This window comes from Chanodichthys erythropterus, chromosome 24 (genome assembly GCF_024489055.1).
Source record: "Chanodichthys erythropterus isolate Z2021 chromosome 24, ASM2448905v1, whole genome shotgun sequence".
Classification (NCBI taxonomy): domain Eukaryota; kingdom Metazoa; phylum Chordata; class Actinopteri; order Cypriniformes; family Xenocyprididae; genus Chanodichthys; species Chanodichthys erythropterus.
Window position 1 is genome coordinate 6,757,580 of NC_090244.1, and position 19,828 is coordinate 6,777,407.

Below are 19,828 nucleotides of genomic sequence, written 5' to 3' on the forward strand. Positions count from 1 at the left end.
GCCCATCTAAAGCAAACGCTCACCTCTATAACGGTGACTTCAAACTTTATTATTTTCTATAAAACACACACGCAGAAGCGATGTTCTTGTAACCTTGTGCAACTTTGCCTAAAGTTCTCTAAAAGTGACAAAAATTCTGACATTTTACAGAACATTTGTGACATAAACATCCTCTTTTGTTAATTAAAGTGCTGCAGTTCAAGGTTCCTTATATGACTTTAGGGGGACATTCCAATTTGGGTAATTTTATGGTCACATAAGAAAGTTCAAAACATTGAACTTCAAAAACATTTAGCAAATATTAATAACATCATAAAGACGCTACCGGCAATGTTGTTCTAAGTACGTTTTCTCCCAATGTTATGAGAATGTTTTTAGTAAAAAATAACATTGTATGGACGTTCCTTGAACGTTGTTCTCACAACGTTTTCTCTATATAATGAGAACATTTATTAAGTACAGATTACAATGTAAGGACGCTTTTTATGAACTTTAACTCAGAACGTATTATGATAACATTATGAAAACATTCAGCAAATAATAATAACATTAAAAGCATGTTCTCAGAATGTTATCCTAAGAACGTTTTCACTCAACATTACGAGAACATCAGTCAAATAACGTGAAATAGACATTTCAAGAACGTTGTTATGAGAACGTTTTTGTTCAACATCACGAGAACATCAGTCAAGTACAAATAACGTGATAAAGATGTTACAAGAACGTTGTAATGAGAACGTTTCTGTTCAACATTTTGAAAACATCAGTCAAGTACACTGTAAAATGTAATTAGTTTACTTAGAAAAATCTTGTTCACATTATGAACAAGAGAGCCCAACTAAAGCAAACACTTTCCACCATGATGGTGACATCAAACTTTATTATTTTCAACAGTATCGCCAGTTTAATAAATACAAATAAATGTATGGTCCATTGTTGCAACTTTGAGTAAAAAATGCTTGAGAAATGTAAGGCAGTTTCTACATAATGTGAACAAGATTTTTAACATGACTGAACTAAGTACTCAATTTGTAAAAACTTACTTGCTAAACTTACGGCAATCGTTTTCTTTAAGTTTTTTTATGTAAACCCAACAGTTTAATTAAGCTTTCTAAGTAAACTCATCAAATTACGTTTTACAGTGAATACTCAAGATTTCTAAGTACTCTGTACTGTGTGGTAGCTAGTTTTATCAATTCAAAATGATGAGTTAACTTGCTAAATTTAAGGCAATCGGTTTCCTTAAGTTTTTTAAGTAAACCCAACAGTTTAATTAAGCTTTCTAAGTAAACTCAACTAATTACATTTTACAGTGTACAAATAACATGGTAAAAACGTTCCAACAATGTTGTTCTAATAATGTTTCCTCAACGTTATGAGAATGTATTTTAACTATGAAAACATTATAAGAATCTTCCTGAAACATTATTTTAGAAATGTTTTTTTCTAACATTAACAAAACTTTAACATAACGTTAGTGAAAGTTATGGAAACGTTCCCTATTAGCTGGGTTGTTATACAAAATGTCTTGACAGGCTAGAAAAACATAACCATAACATCTTTTAACAGAACATATAACCTTTTCCTTAAACCTGTTGTTAGATTTAAATGATGAACACAATTGTTCAAAATATGATGAGATTCATAATTAAACATTTGTATTTTTAATTATCAGTAAAATAATAGGTCAAAAGCAAAGTTAAATGACTATAAATAATTTTACATAAAGCACATAAACTGTTCAGTTTTGATTAAGCAAAGCCTGTGACATTCTACTGCTCTCATGTGGTGAGTGAGTGAAACATAAATGATGTTTAACTAGTCGAAAAATAGTCCATTATAACGTAGGCCTACTACATAATGAACATGACAGCAATTACAATATTAGCCTAGTTTATAGCCTATATAATATTATTAATGAACTAAACCATTAAAATCGATTATTAGTAGACCTAACAATAATGTTTATACAACAGTTCAAGTTACCTCTTGTATTCGTTAGCTCTCATTCCTCTCTTTGTGTCACTTACGGGGTTGTTTTTATTTGATTATAACTTGATGCTACTCGTCAGCTTCTGTCTATCAAGATTTTTGTGCTCACTGCCTGTGACGGTTTTAAAACAGAAGAAACACTAACGTACGTCTCTGATATAAACTAAAGAAGTCAGAGATCGCGGAGTGATACAAGAGACTTAAAAGTAGCACCATTTACTCGGCTCATGATGATTATCTGACAGATAAAGACTTTCTATTTGTTATAGAGGAAGCCCCGTAAACCGCCTCTGATCGTTAGACATATGCTTTTAAATCTATCAAACTAATAATATAACGAATAAATGAAATTATTCTCATAAAGGTGTGTCCTATCCGCTTCCTCTTCTCTGTTCCCTCACTGCGGCGATGGACAGCAACAGGTGCTCACAGGTGGGTTCGTGTTGTTCGTCCTCTGGACACCCTCATCGGGCGGCTCTGATTCTGGCCCGGGGTGGCAGTAAAGGAATCCCTTTGAAGAACATCAAGAATCTGGCCGGAGTTCCTCTCATCGGATGGGTGCTGAGAGCTGCCTTGGATTCAGGAGTCGCTGACAGGCAACTACATTTATATTTTCTTAATTGTTTAATATGACTTTAATATGTTTTTTGTTGTTCAATATATGTGTATGAAACAAACTAAAATGTTTGTGGTGGATATAAGTTTGTGGTCGTATTTAAAGCTCAAAATTAGGCTACAATTACCATATAGGCTGTTTTTAGCAAGGACAGAATTTGATCCTGAATTTATTCTTTTTAATATGGAATCTTGTTTCCTCCACGGAATAAACAATATAAAAGGCTAATCTCAAAATTCTAACTACTTCCAGCAATTGCGAGTTTATTTCTCACAATTCTTACATTTTTACTTATAGCCTATTTCCGCGAAAAAAATAAGTCGGGGGGAAAAGCTATTTTATTTCTATGTCGCAAATAGGATACATTTTTATGTTTTTTATTCCGCGGCGAGTTTCCATCTTCTAAGATTAAAATAGCCTTTTAGTCTTAATTCTTGTCTTTAATGACTGTGTTATGTGTGGCAGCGTGTGGGTTTCCACGGATCACGATGAAATTGAGCGGGTCGCAAAACTCTGGGGCGCGAAAGTTCATCGCCGCAGTCCTGAAGTTTCCAAAGATTCTTCCAGCTCTCTGGAGACTATCCAGGAGTTCATCCGACTGAGACCCGGTGAGACAGACCTTCATCATTTATGCCTCGCAAACAAACAAAAAATGATCTGATTTGCTAACATAGATGAGATTTTGTATTTCAGTTAAAAATATAGTAAATTGTATAGGCTACTATATATTGTAGTATTTACAACACTTTATTAATGAAGGCTACAGCATTAACTATAGTGGACTGATCAACTGTTATACTGTACATATATAGGCTTCTTCAGTTTTTACTGCAGTAAACTGTAGTGTATATTAGGGATGTCCAGATCCGATCACATGATCGGAAATCGGGCCCGATCATGTGGTTTCAGACTCGATCGGAATCGGACATTACCTCCCGATCAGGACTCGGATATATTAGGGGTGCAACGGTTCTCCACTTACGCACTTGCACTGCGGTCCATCTCGAATGACGACGCATCTATTGGTTAATATGGTTTGTTTAAAATAGCAACGTGGAATACAGACAGAGTTCAGATAATGTATGTTTCAGTCGATGGATGCACAAAACGTTACAACAACGATAATCAGAAAGCGTGGACAAAACAGTCACTCTTTGTAAACTGTTAACTGCGAGTGCCGTCTGCTCTCATGTCCAGTCATTTACGCCGTCATCACCCGGGTGTTGACACACGTTGCTGTCTGTATTTAAACTAACTCTTTTAAGCCTTGCTGATTTAAACCTTAAAGAACAAGACGCGAAAGAGAACTCGCGCGCGCTGTGAGAAGATTTGTGTGCGCTCATCCGAAGCGCGCACACGCTTATTCCAGTCAGCGCGCAAATACTGAGTTCTCTTTCAAGTCTTGCGCTTCAGCGGACAAATTCATACAAAAATTATGTCAACATGCCCGTCCTAGTGAGTATCCTAGCAAACATAGTCGGTTATGTCTTAAGTGAACGTATATTAGTCGAGAAAGACAGCGCATGTGTAACAGTATATGTACTGGATCGTGCATGTCTTAAAGGGAAAACAACTATTCCTGCTGCCTGTATTTAATGTTAAATCAAACAACAAACAACAAAGAAATCACTCACTGCTCTTGACTGAATAGTTTTTGTAACTTCAATAATGATTAATCTTTATTTATTTTATACAGTAAAGATAATATGCAGTGATATTTTATATTTGATTACTATTTGAAAACCGAATACCTGAAAAACCTGAAAAGCATCCTGGATCTGTTTTTTCGCTCTTCTTTATTCTTTTTTATGTAGGCTATTAAGTATCGGATCGGGACTCGGTATCGGCACATACTCAAAATCAAATGACTCGGACTCGGACTCGAGGGCAAAAAAACGTGATCGGGACATCCCTAGTGTATATTGTTGTATAATATGCCTTATAGTTGTTGAAAACAGTACAGTACAGTATTGGGTAATTTGTTTATATTACTATTTGTTATATTACCACAACAACTATAGAATTAGCACAACAAATTAATTAAAGTACTTTAGTATGGCTCAAAAACTCTGTATTTACTACAAATTACTATAATATTTTTTCATGTGATGTATGCTATAATTTTTCTACGTGTGTAGGATATATATCCTATGTGTGTATATATATGAATTGACATGGAAACTATATATTTTTTTGTAATTTGAACAGAAAAAGAATATCACAGTGCTTAAAAACCTGTTGACTTTTATAGTATATTTAACACTACTGAAATTCATGTACCTTTTAAGAATTTTTTTAATGTAATTTTCTATGTAAATATATGTAACTTTAAATATTTTAGGAAGCACAAATTATGAATTATAAGAGAAAATTATATTTAACATATTGTCGAAATGTTGAGATGTTTTAAGCAGTATGAATTTGTGTAACTTTAAGAGGGAGAACTGGAATATAGAGCAATTACAAACAATTAAAAGAAGTCAAATATTTAAGCCTTTATTAAAAACCATTTAATACCCAGAAAGGCCTGCAGCTTTATTGTGTTTATCATTTATTTTCTCTGTGTTTCAGAGGTGGACATCGTCTGTCATATTCAGGCGACGTCTCCATGCCTGCACCCTCATCACATCAGAGAAGCCCTGCAGATGATCACCGAACAGGGTTGTGACTACGTGTTTTCAGTGGTGCGCAGACACCAGTTTCGGTGGGAGGAGGTGAACGAGAAAGGTACAAACATCTCACAAACCCCATACAGAAAACAACTGCAGATTTTTGCTTTGTATAAAAATAATTAATTTGTCATATCAGGACTTTCCAATTGATGTTTATGACACTCACTTAAAATCATATTGTAAAAACAAAAGTAGGTCACATTAATATTTGATCTCATATCTTGGATCTGTATGGCACCTAACCCTGTGGCTATGATAATAGCAGGAATTACATCCGAACGTTTTTCACTGTAATTAGGGAGTAAGAATCCGACTCCTCTGAACATCGATGTGGCGCACAGACCTCGACGCCAAGACTGGTGTGGGGAACTCTATGAAAATGGCTCTTTCTATTTTTATACGAGAAAAGCCCTGGAAAACGGCCTTGAACAGGTGAACATTATCAAAATATGGTGACAAACCTGTTCCTTCACTTCTCAGTCATGGAAATTAGAATAATTTAATATAATCAAATTTAAATTAGCCTAGAAACACCACCTAAAGGCATAATGTAAATTTTATTTAACATTTTACACTATTTTATAATACACATTTACATTTTTTAATTATTTTTCAAGTGCCTGAAAAGCCCCTTTCCTGTACACCAGAAAGTACAAAAAAAAGTGGAAAAATTTCATACATTTTGAAAATACAAAAATTCATGGAAAAGTACTTCTGAGGTAAATGTTCAGAGTAAGAAGAGGCACCGGAAAAGTTTGCTTTTAAATATTTTTATTGTGTTACGTTACGTTGAAATTTTCATGTGGAACATTTTCTTTGAAATTTTTTTTACTGAGATGATTTTGACACCATCTTAGAAAAAGATTTAATAATCACTGATATCACGACCAATCCTTTGTGTGTGAAACAAACTAAAATAAAGTACAAAAGTCAAATGTCAAGATGTTCACAAATACTTCCCACCAGCTTTAATGGGACAAAAACATTTTGCAAACTAAGAAATCAACATGACCCATGAGAGCTCATGACCTCAAACGCTCTGCTTCAGATATTTTGATCTGTTCTGTTTGTTTTAGTTGGACAAGTTCGCTTACTATGAGATGCTGCCTGAGCACAGCGTTGATATCGATGTGGACATCGACTGGCCTGTCGCTGAGCAGAGGGTTCTGAGGTGGGATATTTCAACAAACTCTGTGGCTGCTGGACAAAACACAGTAATGAAGATATAAATGCAGCTCTTTTCTGCAGGTTTGGCTACTTCGGCCAAGAGGAGAAAGCGGCGATAAGGCTGTTTCTGTGTAATGTGTCTGGCTGTTTGACGAATTGTCAGATTTACACATCGGTTTCGGGAGAGGACCTTGTGGCCATCAATGCTCGAGACGTGGCAGGCATACAGATGCTGCAGAGAGAAGATAAAGAGGTGCAGTCATGTAGGCTGGCACAAATAATGGGGCGTAGTACCTATACAATGAAATAAAAATGTTCATTTTAACGGTAAAATTTACAGGCACAATATGTAAGATTTTCGGAGACCACTAGAACAGTGTTAAACATTTTGTTGACTTGTGTACTTACATTATCTCAGATGTTTCCAAGTATGTTTAAAGGGTTAGTTCACCCAAAAATGAAAATGCTGTCATTAATTACTCATGTTGTTCCACACCCGTAAGACCTTCATTCATCTTCAGAACACAAATTAAGATATTTTTGATGAAATCCGATGGCTCAGTGAAGCCTGCATTCATGTGAGTACAGTGGTTCAACCTTAATGTTATGAAGTGACAAGAATACTTTTTGTGCGCCAAAAAAAGCAAAATAACACTTTAATCAACAATATCTAGTGATGGGCGATTTCACAACACTGCTTCATGAAGCTTCGAAGCTTTACAAATCTTTTGTTTTGAATCAGTGGTTCAGAGCGTGTATCAAACTGCCAAAGTAACGCCCCCCAATGGTGAACCATTGAAATTTTGAAACATTTATAATGTAACGAAGCCTCGTTTACTGAAATCACGTAACTTTCGCAGTTTGATACATGCTCCGAACCACTGATTCAAAAATATAGAGAAAATAAACAATTTGAACCAGGACAGGGACCATGTCCGTGCATTGCCTAGTGATGTCATACCTGCACAGGGTTGCCAGGTTTCCACAACAAAACCCACCCAATTGCTAATCAAAACTAGCCCCAAACTAACCCAATCACGTTTCACGGAAGAGTCCCCCAATAAAAATCATGTTCTAGGAGAGATATCTGCATTTTTACCGGGGTTCCCCTGGTAAAATTCACATTCCAAGGGTTTAATATCAGTTCCACGGGAAAACCACCGGCTGTGAGGTGAAGACAATCTCCCACAATTCAGCGCACAATCTCGGCGTCATCAAGCTACGCCTTTGTTTTAAATAATGACCTCTAGTGGCGAAAATTTACATATTGTGCCTTTAAGTCCCATAAAGTAAAGTTCTGGTAACCACAGCTGCAGTTAATTTCACTTTTTTCTATTGTGGAGGAACACCTATGAACACACATTCACAATCCATTTTATTTATTCATACACTATTAATAGCATTCAATATTAAGATCAGAAGAACATGTATTAAGAAAGTATTCATTTTGATTTCCATGTTTCATAACTTTCATTAGGTGATCCTCATATCCAGTGTGAATGAGCCACTGTCCAGGGGTCTCCTGGAGAAAGTGGCCCAGCAGGCCAGATGTGGCCTCAGGATTGGAGAGCAGCAGAAAGGGCTTGAGGTTGAGCGGCTGATGAGAGAGAAAAATCTGCGGTGGGACGAGGTGGCCTTCATGGGTAAGTGTGTCATGTTGACATGAGAGATGAGAAGGTCCAAACGAATGGTATAAATAAACCTGGAACCACATGCAAAATAATCAAAGGTTTATTGAGCAGTCTGTGATGTTTTCCTTCACAGGTTCAGAAGCTGAAGATGTAGATGTCCTGTCTCAGGTGGGGCTGAACGGCGTCCCATGTGACGCACCTGTGGCTGATCTCATTGCAGCTAAATACATCTGCCAGAGACCCGGTGGCCACGGAGCCATTCGGGAGTTTGCCGAGTACATTCTGACGCTGGAGAAAAAGAGCACGTCACAGCACCAGAATCGCATTGACAGGGCTCATTTTTAGAACGTTTCTGTTTTAAACAGTCAGTTTGTTGAACTTTATCTTTATTGTCCTTAGAGGCAATTCTTTTTGTAGACAGCAGTACACATTCATGTCCATACAGCAACACAATACACATTGGATAACACACATTTATATTAGATAATTTAAAAACATAATAGCAGCAGGTATGTGTCCCTGTGATAACATGACATCAGATCGAATTTGAATAAAACACCTGTGCGTGTCTGTTAACAAAAACACAACTGCGTTCCAGTTTATCTCTTCACTTGATCTCTCTCTCTCTGTTTATTTACAATGTATTAATATGCAATACTCATTTACTTGTTGCACACCAACAATCGTCTTCAGTATGAAAGGGAAATGTCTTCATATCAGTGTCATCAAGGACAGTGTTGTGCATCAGGAGTTTTCCATTAACTATACGTGTTTCATTTTTGCCAGTCCGAGGACATCAGGAAGGACACAGCTAAAATTAATCTGTAATGTTTAAGGTGTGATTCAGTTTATGTATGTGTGCATGTATATCCTACTTTTCAAAAGTTTGGGGTCATTAAGATTTGTTTTAAAGAAACAAATAAATGTTTTTTTTTTTTAACTTTTTTTGTTTTTTATAATATAAATGTTATTTTATGTATATTTTTATTGTTTTATTGTATTGTTATTTTCAACAAGCTACTATTTCAGGGATATTAAAGACTCCTGTAGGTTATAGATATTAAACTGGGCCATAACTTAAATTACTATTGAGAAAAATTACTCTGAATTTGCTCTTACTATTTACTTTTTAGTTCTGTCCCAATTTTTGCATACACACATTTTGTGTACATTACCTAAGTAAATGTTTATATATGAAAATGTAAGCAGTTGACATGAAATTTCAAATATTCAAATTAAAAACTAAGTTGTAACGAATAATGTGCTGCTGTGCAGAAGAGGCCGTAAAAACCTTTCTTGTATTACGCATCGGTATGCGGGAGCGGCAGGGTTAAAGGGGCTCTCTGTAGGAATGACACCCAGTTTTCAAAATAGGTACTGCAGTCCAAATTCAAAATATTGTTTGGCCCGCCCCCTCGTTCAAAGATGAGGGTTGCCAGCTTTTACAGCATATGGTTGCCAGCAACAATAGGGAGTGCAATTGACAATGAAAGCTGAGGAGACTTAAACACTGTAAGCTGATGAGTTGATTTATCTGTTTTGATATGCTGTTGTTCATAGAGATATTGGATTCAGAGGCTTTTTAGTACAGATACACCGATTGCAATTTTCTTGGCTGATTCCGATTTTTTGTTGATCGGCCAATACATATTTTACATATCTTTCTAAGAACTATAAATGACAGCATATACTACAAACAAAAATCTACTTTTCTTCAATGCAGAGTTTTAGAGTTTTATTTTCATTAAAAAAGTAAAAGTCAGTAATAAAATATAAACAGCTCAAATAAATGCAATAGAATAAAGAGAACTATGAAACTAAGTTTTTTGGGTTTTTGGGGGTTTTATTCAGGTAAGAAATAATAAAGAAATTAAAGTAATCACATGTAAAATAACACATTGTGTTATTTTGCATTGGTTACCTTAATTTCTGTAGTCTTTATTGCAAATAATTCTTACCATTAAAGTTATAAAACGTATTCAGTCAAGAGCAGAAAGTGATTTGTTGTAAATTGGCCTATTTTTTTTCCTTTTTTTTTTTTTTTTTTTTTTTTTATTCTTTTTGTACTACATTTCCCATAAATCCCAGTAACTTGCATAACCATATTTGGTGTACTACATTACCCATAATTCTTTGGTTAAGGTCTATAAATAGACCTCATTTCCTTCCTTTGTTCTTTTGCATTGGTGAGGAGTGGGTGTTTGAATGGGCACCCAACCATGTCCTTTGAGTTGTCTAGGATGCGTTACGTAAGTTTGTTTTTGTCAATTGTATGGTTTGAATTTGTTTATTTGAATTATTTGGATTGGGTTTAATAATCATTTTGGATTGTGTGTATATATAATTGTTAATGTTTATTTATGAATTGTTTGAGTCTGATTATCTTTTTGTATGGTTTGTAGTGATTAAAAGACCATCCTGATCATCCTATCCATCCTGTTAATCCTGTCCTACAAACATCTGTCATGTTTATTTGCTCCCTGTATCTTTGTGCTTGGGTCAGCCAAAGAATCCAAGACTCAAGCATCCTGAATTAAATAAAGACTGTAAGGACTAGAACTTTTCCAGTGTTTTAATCAGACACACCACCAAGTCTCTACAATTCTGAGGAACTTTGGATTTTAACATCTGATATCCAACAAATGGTCCTTCGAGCCGGAGGTAGAGATTTGGTGGAATGGATTACCATTTAAGACCTGCAGCCCGGCGCAGTGTAAGAATGAGAAGACCTCCTGCCCGTTTTGCAGACTTTATGGTACAAGAACGTGCTCCTCCTCCTCCCTCATCAACACTAGTTGTAAGTGATCCTCAACAGACAGATAATGGAAATTCATGTTCCTTGAGGCCTGCTCCTTGCTCATCTGTTGAATGTGATCAGACTCAGTCTGATTTAGTTAATATGGATGTTAAACAAGAAATACTTGGACTTAAGGGTATGCTTGGTGAGATTATGTCTAGAATGTCACAGTTTGCAGTTTCTTCCAAACGTTCTGATTTATCTGAGTCTTTTGATGATGTTTCTGATGATGATGATGATGATGATAATGCCCTTGCTAATCCACCTATTGTTCAGGAATTGTGTGCATGTATTAAGAATGTTGAACAGAAATCTACATGTAAGCAAGGTAATTCATTAGATGCTCCTTCGCCACTTCCATTGGGTAGGCCTAGTTCTTTGCCGCCTCCACCTTCCTCATTGTTACGTAGTCCACCTCAACATATGCCTACACATGATGTATCACATTTGCAATCAGGTACCATGATTCAGCCTTCTGTTCCATTAGTCCCTGATCCCTCTAATTCTCATTTCCCTCAAATGCAACCATCGCAGATGCTGCCACATCCAGTTGGTTCACCACAGCCTGCCGCTTACTTACCAAGTAGCTCTTTTTCCCCATCTTTGGTTCATACGCAGTTGTCTCCACAGATAACATCAGCACAGTTACCTCCTCAGACTCAGCTAATTCCTCATGTATCTTCAGCTAATGTAGGTCATCATATTCAGGCTGTAGGTCATTCAGGGAATCTTGTTGTACAACAACCTGCTCCATTCATTCGACCAATTGTTCCCACTAGCCAGGCAACTACAACTCCATTTATTCATTCGTACCAGCATCCTCAGCCATACTATGATTCATATAATGTCCCTCCCTATCCTACTTCTCGTGTTCAGGGACCTTCTTTTCCCTTTTTGGTAAATGATGATCCCCAAGAGTTTGCCATGTTGCAGTTAGCTTTGACAAATTTATTGTCACCTCATGAGACAGAACATTACAAATACCATATTTTGTTGGATCATTTGAAATTTCCTCCTGCTCGTGATCTAGCTTTAGCTTATGCCAATGATCCTAGACCATACAGTATGGCTCTCTTTGCATTACAACAGAAGTATGGCCAACCCCATCAATTAGTTTTGAGAGAAATCAAAGCCATTCTAGCTCTTCCCAAGGTGAGACCAGGTGACAGCAGAGCATTTGGTAGCTTTGCTCTGAAAGTTCGAGCTTTGGTTGGCATGCTCCAATCTTTGGGTCAAGATCATGCTCAATCTGAACTAGCCTGTGCTTCTCATGTACAGCGACTACTTGGTAAACTGCCCACAGAAAATGTGACCAACTTTGCCCGCTATGTTCGTGCTGTCCTACATGGTCAAAGCTACAACCTGATTAACTTTTCTGCCTGGCTTCAGGAAGAGGCTGAATGTCAGGCGATGGCTGATCAAGTTAGTGACTTCCCAAACCCACTCCCGAGTAAACCTCAATCAAAGGTCCACATTAATACTCGAACAGTTTTGTATGGAGCTAATGGCAATTCTGTTGTATCAAGATCCACAAATAAGCAATCCCAAATTGTAAGAGACTGAGAGCAAAGTTCCAAGTTTTCATGTGTATATTGTTCCAGTAGAGAACATTTCATTGGTCTGTGTCCCTCCTTTAAAGCTATAGAAGACACCAAAAAGGGTGCATGGATTAGACAGAATAAAAGATGTTGGAGGTGTGGGCTTAACCATCTGGCTGTTGACTGTGACCTGAAAAAACCCTGTCCACAGTGTAAAGGTCGACATCTTGGTATTCTTCATGGAGTTAACTGTCGTGACCAGGATAACGGTACATTCTATCTTAGTCGACTTGGAGGTTCCAGCAAGGTGCTGCTGAAAGTTGAGGTACTTCTCCATCATAAAGGTCAATCCCTGCAAACTTATGCCATCCTTGATGACGGTTCAGAACGTACCATGTTGCTACCTCGAGCATCTGACTATTTGGGCCTCAAGGGCCAAGCCGAGTCCTTAACTGTTCGCACCGTACGGCAAGATACTATTGCACTCGAAGGCTCTTCTGTAACCTTTGAAATATCCTCAACTGCCAACCCAGAAAAGTATACCATTTCCAATGCCTTTTCTGCTGCCAGATTGGGATTGGCAGAACAGACGTACCCTGTCGAGATTTTGCAGAGACGCTTTAGACATCTTCGTGGTCTACCTCTTCCAGCATTCTCTAACGTCCAACCACTTATCCTTATCGGTGCAGACTATCCACACCTGATAAATCCAATTGATCAGGTGTATTTCGGACCACTGAAATCTCCGGCTGCAATCCATACAAAATTGGGTTGGGTACTGCAAGGTCCAATACCAATTCCCAACAGTGATGAGACGCAGTGTCTTTTTACCTTTACTAACCCTGTAGAGGATCTTCGCCATGATGTGGAGAAATTATGGCAATTAGACGTTCTTCCTTTTAGAAATGAGAAGGTCATTACCAGGTCCAAGCAGGATCAAGAAGCTGTGGACTTGTTATCCTCGAAGACTAAAAGAGTTGATGTTGATTGTGTGCAAAGATATGCCACTCCTTTACTGCGTGCTGCTTCAGCTATACAGTTACGAGCTTCACCAAATGCAGTTATGTCCTCCCTCAGAGGTATCGAACGCCGTCTCCAACGAAATCCTAAATCTGTGGCTGTCTATGACCAAGAAATTGCCAAGTTGGAGAAGTCCGGTTATATTTCCAAAGTGGAACCTCCTCATGACACGTCTTCTGAATCATGGTATATCCCTCACCATCTTGTGGAGCATAATGGGAAACCACGAATAGTCTTCAATTGCTCTTATCAGTACAAAGGTACATCACTGAACAACCAGCTTCTTCCTGGTCCACAATTGGGCCCCTCCTTACTTGGTGTCTTACTCCGATTTCGCCAGTATCCAGTGGCAATTAGTGGGGACATAAAATCTATGTTTCACCAAGTTAGGCTACTACCAGAAGATCGTCCTCTCCTACGTTTCCTGTGGTGCAATATGCAAAGGTCAAATCCACCTGATGTCTACGAATGGCAAGTTTTGCCGTTTGGCACAGTATGTAGTCCATGTTGCGCAATATATGCTTTACAAAAGCATGTCTGACCATTCAGAAGGATACGAAGATACAGCGAATTCTGTACTTCAGTCATTCTATGTAGATAATTGTCTAGAGAGTTTCCAAAATATGCAAGCTGCAAAGAGCCACCTTGACTGCATGCGTTCTTTATTGATGAGTGGGGGATTTGAAATCAGACAGTGGGCAAGTAACCAGCCTGATGTTGTTAGACATCTTCCTCCTGAAGCTAGGTCTGAGAGTTCTGAACTCTGGATAAGTCAAGACCGTTTGGACCCTAAAGAAGGAGCTTTGGGTCTGAGCTGGCACTGCCCCTCTGATTCATTGGGGTACCGATCACGAACCATGGAGTGTAAAGAAACAACTATGCGTAATATCTATAAAGTTCTTGCTAGTCAATATGACCCGTTAGGTTATATTACTCCATTCACAACGCGAGCTAAGGTCATTGTACAACAATGCTGGATGAAGTCTCGGGGATGGGATGACCCTCTTATGCCAAGTCCTATTCAACAGGCCTGGAAGGCTTGGGAAACTGAACTCACTGATCTGTCATTGATACAGCTTCCTCGCTGTTATTTAACTTCACCTTCAGAGCAAATTGCATCCAGGGAATTGCATATATTTTGTGATGCCTCAGAGAGTGCATATGGGTCAGTAGCCTATTTGAGAATGGAAACAGATAAAGGTGCGGTACATACTTCCTTCATCATGGCAAGATCTCGAGTTGCCCCAAAAAGGCAAATATCCATCCCTCGCCTTGAACTTTGTGCTGCTCTAACAGGTGCACAGCTTTCTAAATTACTGCAGAAGGAACTGACTCTTCCTCTGACAAATACTATTTTATGGTCTGACTCAACAACTGTCTTGTCCTGGCTGCATTCCCTCTCCTGCCGTTATAAAGTTTTCATAGCAAATAGAGTCACTGAAATCCTGGAACTGACTGATCTTTCTTCTTGGAGATATATCCCTTCTGGGCAGAATCCAGCAGATGACATTACTAGAGGTAAAACACTCGTTGAGCTAGCCAAACCTGATCATAGATGGCGACAAGGTCCATCATTCCTGAAATATCCTCCACATCAGTGGCCGCAAAATCTAGTATCTAGACCTGATAGTTCTGATCCTGAACTTCGCAAACCACTCTTTTGTGGGCTAACACAACTGGAAGATCTTGCACTCCCAGACCCCTCCTGTTTCCAGTCTTGGGCAGAGTTGACATCTGCCATAACTGAGTTATTGCGACAACATAGTCCAGACTCTTGTGACCCTTCCTCAGTCCAAACCCTTCTGTTAAGGAAAGCCCAGCAACAAAGCTTTCCCTCTGAGTACCAGTGTTTAAAGGAAGGAAAGCCCATTGAACATCAAAGCCGTCTCCTTACACTTTCTCCTGAATTCCGAGAAGAAACACAACTTACTGTAGTGGGTGGCAGACTCAGACGAGCAGAGGATATGGAGCCTGGAATGGTTCATCCAGTTGTCCTTGACCCCAAGCATCCATTATCCAGTTTAATTATCAAGGACTATGACGAGAAACTTTTCCATCCTGGTCCAGAGAGAGTTTTCTCAGAACTTCGGCGTAATTATTGGATAATTAGAGGGAGACAAGCCATTAAAAAACATCAGTGGTCTTGTTTGGAATGTAGGAAGTGGAGAGCTAAGCCATCTATACCTCAAATGTCAGACCTTCCACTTTCCAAGCTCAGAGTGTTCAAACCTCCCTTTTGGTCCACCGGAATGGATTGTTTCGGTCCTCCATGTCAAGATTGGTCGTAGAACAGAGAAGAGATGGGGCATTCTGTTTAAGTGTCAGACCACTCGATGTCTACATCTTGATTTGTTAACCAGCTTAGGTGTGGACAGCTTTCTAATGGCCCTACGCCGTTTTATATCCAGGAGAGGTCAGCCTTATGAGATTTTTGTGATCAAGGAAGTAATTTCCGTGGAGCTGCAAGAGAATTAAAGGAAGCTTTCCAGAGCCTTACTACTGAGTTACAAGTCAAATTGGAAAATCAGCAGATCAAATTCAAGTTCAACCCTCCACAAGCTCCTCATTTTGGAGGCTCATGGGAAAGAGAGATCCGTTCGGTTAAAACAGCTCTGCGAGTGGTAATTGGCAGCCAAACCGTATCAGAGGAAGTCCTACGGACCGTTCTTACAGAAGTTGAAGGAGTGTTAAATTCAAAACCACTTGGTTACACCTCTTCTAACATTTCAGACCTTGACCCTATTACTCCAAATCTCCTCCTCATGGGGCGGCGAGACTCTTCTCTACCCCAGGTGATTTACGCCAACACTAAGCTCCTTGGCCGTAGATCTTGGCGTCATAGTCAGGTCCTTGTTGATCAGTTTTGGACATCCTTTATTAGAAATTATCTACCAAGTCAGCAGCTTCGTCAAAAATGGAATAGAGAAAATCCTAATCTAAACGACTCTGCTGTAGTGTTAGTTATTGATCCTCAACTCCCAAGAGCATCATGGCCTATTGGCAGAGTAGTACGCCTTTTACCTAGTCAGGATAGGCGTGTTAGAGCAGCAGAAATTGTTATTAATGGAAAAACTTATGTACGACCAGTTGCTAAGTTGATCCCATTACCTGAAATTGACAAGTAATGGCAAATACATGACTGTATTTGGGGGCGGCTGTTGTAAATTGGCCTATTTTTTTTCCTTTTTTTTTTTTTTTTTTTATTCTTTTTGTACTACATTTCCCATAAATCCCAGTAACTTGCATAACCATATTTGGTGTACTACATTACCCATAATTCTTTGGTTAAGGTCTATAAATAGACCTCATTTCCTTCCTTTGTTCTTTTGCATTGGTGAGGAGTGGGTGTTTGAATGGGCACCCAACCATGTCCTTTGAGTTGTCTAGGATGCGTTACGTAAGTTTGTTTTTGTCAATTGTATGGTTTGAATTTGTTTATTTGAATTATTTGGATTGGGTTTAATAATCATTTTGGATTGTGTGTATATATAATTGTTAATGTTTATTTATGAATTGTTTGAGTCTGATTATCTTTTTGTATGGTTTGTAGTGATTAAAAGACCATCCTGATCATCCTATCCATCCTGTTAATCCTGTCCTACAAACATCTGTCATGTTTATTTGCTCCCTGTATCTTTGTGCTTGGGTCAGCCAAAGAATCCAAGACTCAAGCATCCTGAATTAAATAAAGACTGTAAGGACTAGAACTTTTCCAGTGTTTTAATCAGACACACCACCAAGTCTCTACAATTCTGAGGAACTTTGGATTTTAACATCTGATATCCAACAGATTTTCTTTCTTTTGTTCTTTGATTAACATGACAGACAGCAGCAGGAATATTGGACTGCTGTCCCTTTAAGAGTTTATGAACGGTGTTCAACGGACCCAATACTATTACACACGACATGGGTTCACTTTCTTAGTCAGTTTTGACTCGTTAAATAGCTGTGTTTATCTGAATACTCACCAAGATTGCCTGTGCCGCTGGTTTTGACATACTTTTGTATGTATTTGACAGTCTCAAACAGAGACAGAAATCAAACAGTCACATGTACCAAAATAAGCGCCTTCCTGCGCTTAGACTGAGCGCTCGTTCCACTAATAAAGATCAGTGGTGCGTGCGCTTTCGGTGTGAGCGCGAGACCTGCGGGAATGATTAAAATGAATGCGCAATACAAGCACTACTTAACCGGAGCGAATGAGACGAGGGAGAGAGGAGGCGTCCGCGCGGGTGTGTGTCACTTCAACATGACAGAGAAGAGAGCGAGAACGCGCAGCTGACGTTATTGCCTGATTCTCTGACCCAGTCTGTTTGCTGGTCTCCATGGCTGCAATACGCGGTGTTTTCTGCCAACTGGCAACCTGTGATGCTGAAATACTATTGGATAAACTGCAGCACGAGGTTTCGCACAGACAAAAACAAAGACATTCCGACACGGAACGCACATTTTCAAAGTAGAATATCTGGCTGTAGCAATGTTTTTCTGAGAAACAAGTAGGTGAACTTAGCATGTTTCCTAAATATCTGCAAACATATTGAGGAATTTTTATGCTTTATTAAAGTAAAAATCTTACATAGAGCCCCTTTAAAGCCTTTCTCCCCGAACATCAGTTACCTTTCCTTCTTATACCCTGAGAAAAGTATTGTTATACATGAGTGGAATACCAACACCAAAACCACCTGATATGGCAAATGGGTGGTGATCAAGAGGGAGAGAAGTGCATTGGCATATTCTCCTCAATGCATGGTTAAGCAATACCCAGATTGTACATTAGGATACTTTCAGAGGTGGAAAGTCCAGGGGTCAGAAAGTAAAAGTCCTGCCATATTTTTATTCCACCCACTGAAGCATTAATGAGATAATTAAGTGATTGAGTGATGATTGACCATTATTGAAGACACCTGATGATAACAAGCAGAATCACTAAAGGAGAAAATCACGATTTTTAAGTTACCATCATCGAGGTCAGGGTTTGCTTTAGTTGACCTCTTGACCCTTGAATTTTTAATATTAGAGTTTGTTTGAGCTGTTGTAACTGCATTAAAACCAACCAGACAAGCAAAGTTAAGAGATGATCAGGTGGTGTTGGTTATGTTTCCACATAATCATTATTTGATCTGAATCACTGAGCTCATTTAGAGCCCAATCTCTGAGTTAGATTTACATTATTGATTACAGCAGCACTGTGATTCTACAGCAGAAGCTCCAGTTTTTTCAAAATAATCCAAAGGTTTATCAAAATTTGTTCTAAAGAAAAAAAGCTTATTTAGACACACATAGATCAAGAATCAGCCCGTGAATCTCAACAGTGGTGAGGATAATAAAGCATGTTGCAGTGCATTCTGGGTGCCACCAATCAAAATTCATCCATGGCTCCCATCATGCATTGCTGCATGAATAAATTATGAGCTGAATTGTCTTAGTCATTTTCTTTATTCTCACTATTTTATTTTATTTCTTCTGTTTTTCTGTGACTTTTCAGAAGCTTGTTTTCTAATGTTCAGAGTTGATCTGTTGATCAGAATATGTTGCTTGTCACCGTTGTTGAGATTCATACACTGATACTTGATGTCTGTGTGTGCCTAACAGAAGGATTCTTTTTTGATCAGAACAACTTTTAAGATATCCTTCAGATTATATTGATAAAGCTGATCTTCTGCTGTAGGCTACTCAATAATGTAAATCTAACTCAGAGATTGCGCTCTAATGCCTCGTTTCCACTGAGCGGTTCGGTTCGGTACAGTTCGGAGCGGTACACCTTGATCAGGCTTGCGTTTTCACCGAAAACAGTACCCTTAACGATAGGCGTGGTGTAGCCGGAAAATAGTGATCGACGTCATTCTCGCGCAAAGAAGAAAACGATATAGTAAACAACAATGGAGGACATACTACAGCAGATCTTGTTGCTTCTCGGCTTGAGGCTGTCTGTTACAAAAAGAAGACGAGTTTTGCATTCGGCGTTTCAGAATACCAAGATTGCAAAGTTCAGACGTCCATGCCGCAGCACCTACCAGCAAGCGGAGGAGAAAACCCGCGTAATTTAAAAACTATTTTACTGTGTCATTAAATGTACTTTTAAAAGTTTTTCAGGCGAGAATGTAGTTGTTTAAATCTCAAATCTGTGGTTAATTTATATAGAGAGCGCCTATTTGAACATTTGATCTGTCGTTGTCGGAGTTGTGAGATCCAGGCGATCACCGGGCGCTCGGTGCTCATGTACCCTGCCGAGAGCAGCTGTACCTCGGCTAATCCTTCTGACATTCGCCGCTGGCTCTGATGTCTCTGTAATGGTTAAAAACAAGATAACATTCATCTTGTGTATAACGGGCAATCTTTGGTCTCATGAATTTATAATTTGTTCCCGGGCAAATCGTTTTGGCCGAGGGGAAAAT

General features: G+C 38.5%; 1 protein-coding gene across 1 annotated transcript; it reads left to right on the top strand.

Moving 5' to 3' along the window:
* Positions 1 to 2,281: 2,281 nt before the first annotated feature.
* On the top strand, positions 2,282 to 10,089 carry LOC137014594 (N-acylneuraminate cytidylyltransferase B-like). Its single transcript, XM_067378973.1, has 8 exons — positions 2,282 to 2,588; positions 3,074 to 3,216; positions 5,180 to 5,335; positions 5,579 to 5,712; positions 6,357 to 6,451; positions 6,529 to 6,700; positions 7,925 to 8,090; positions 8,212 to 10,089. Exons 1-8 carry the CDS (start codon positions 2,401 to 2,403, stop codon positions 8,421 to 8,423), a joined length of 1,266 nt encoding a protein of 421 aa, XP_067235074.1. The 5' UTR covers positions 2,282 to 2,400; the 3' UTR covers positions 8,424 to 10,089.
* The last annotated feature ends 9,739 nt before the right edge of the window (positions 10,090 to 19,828 follow it).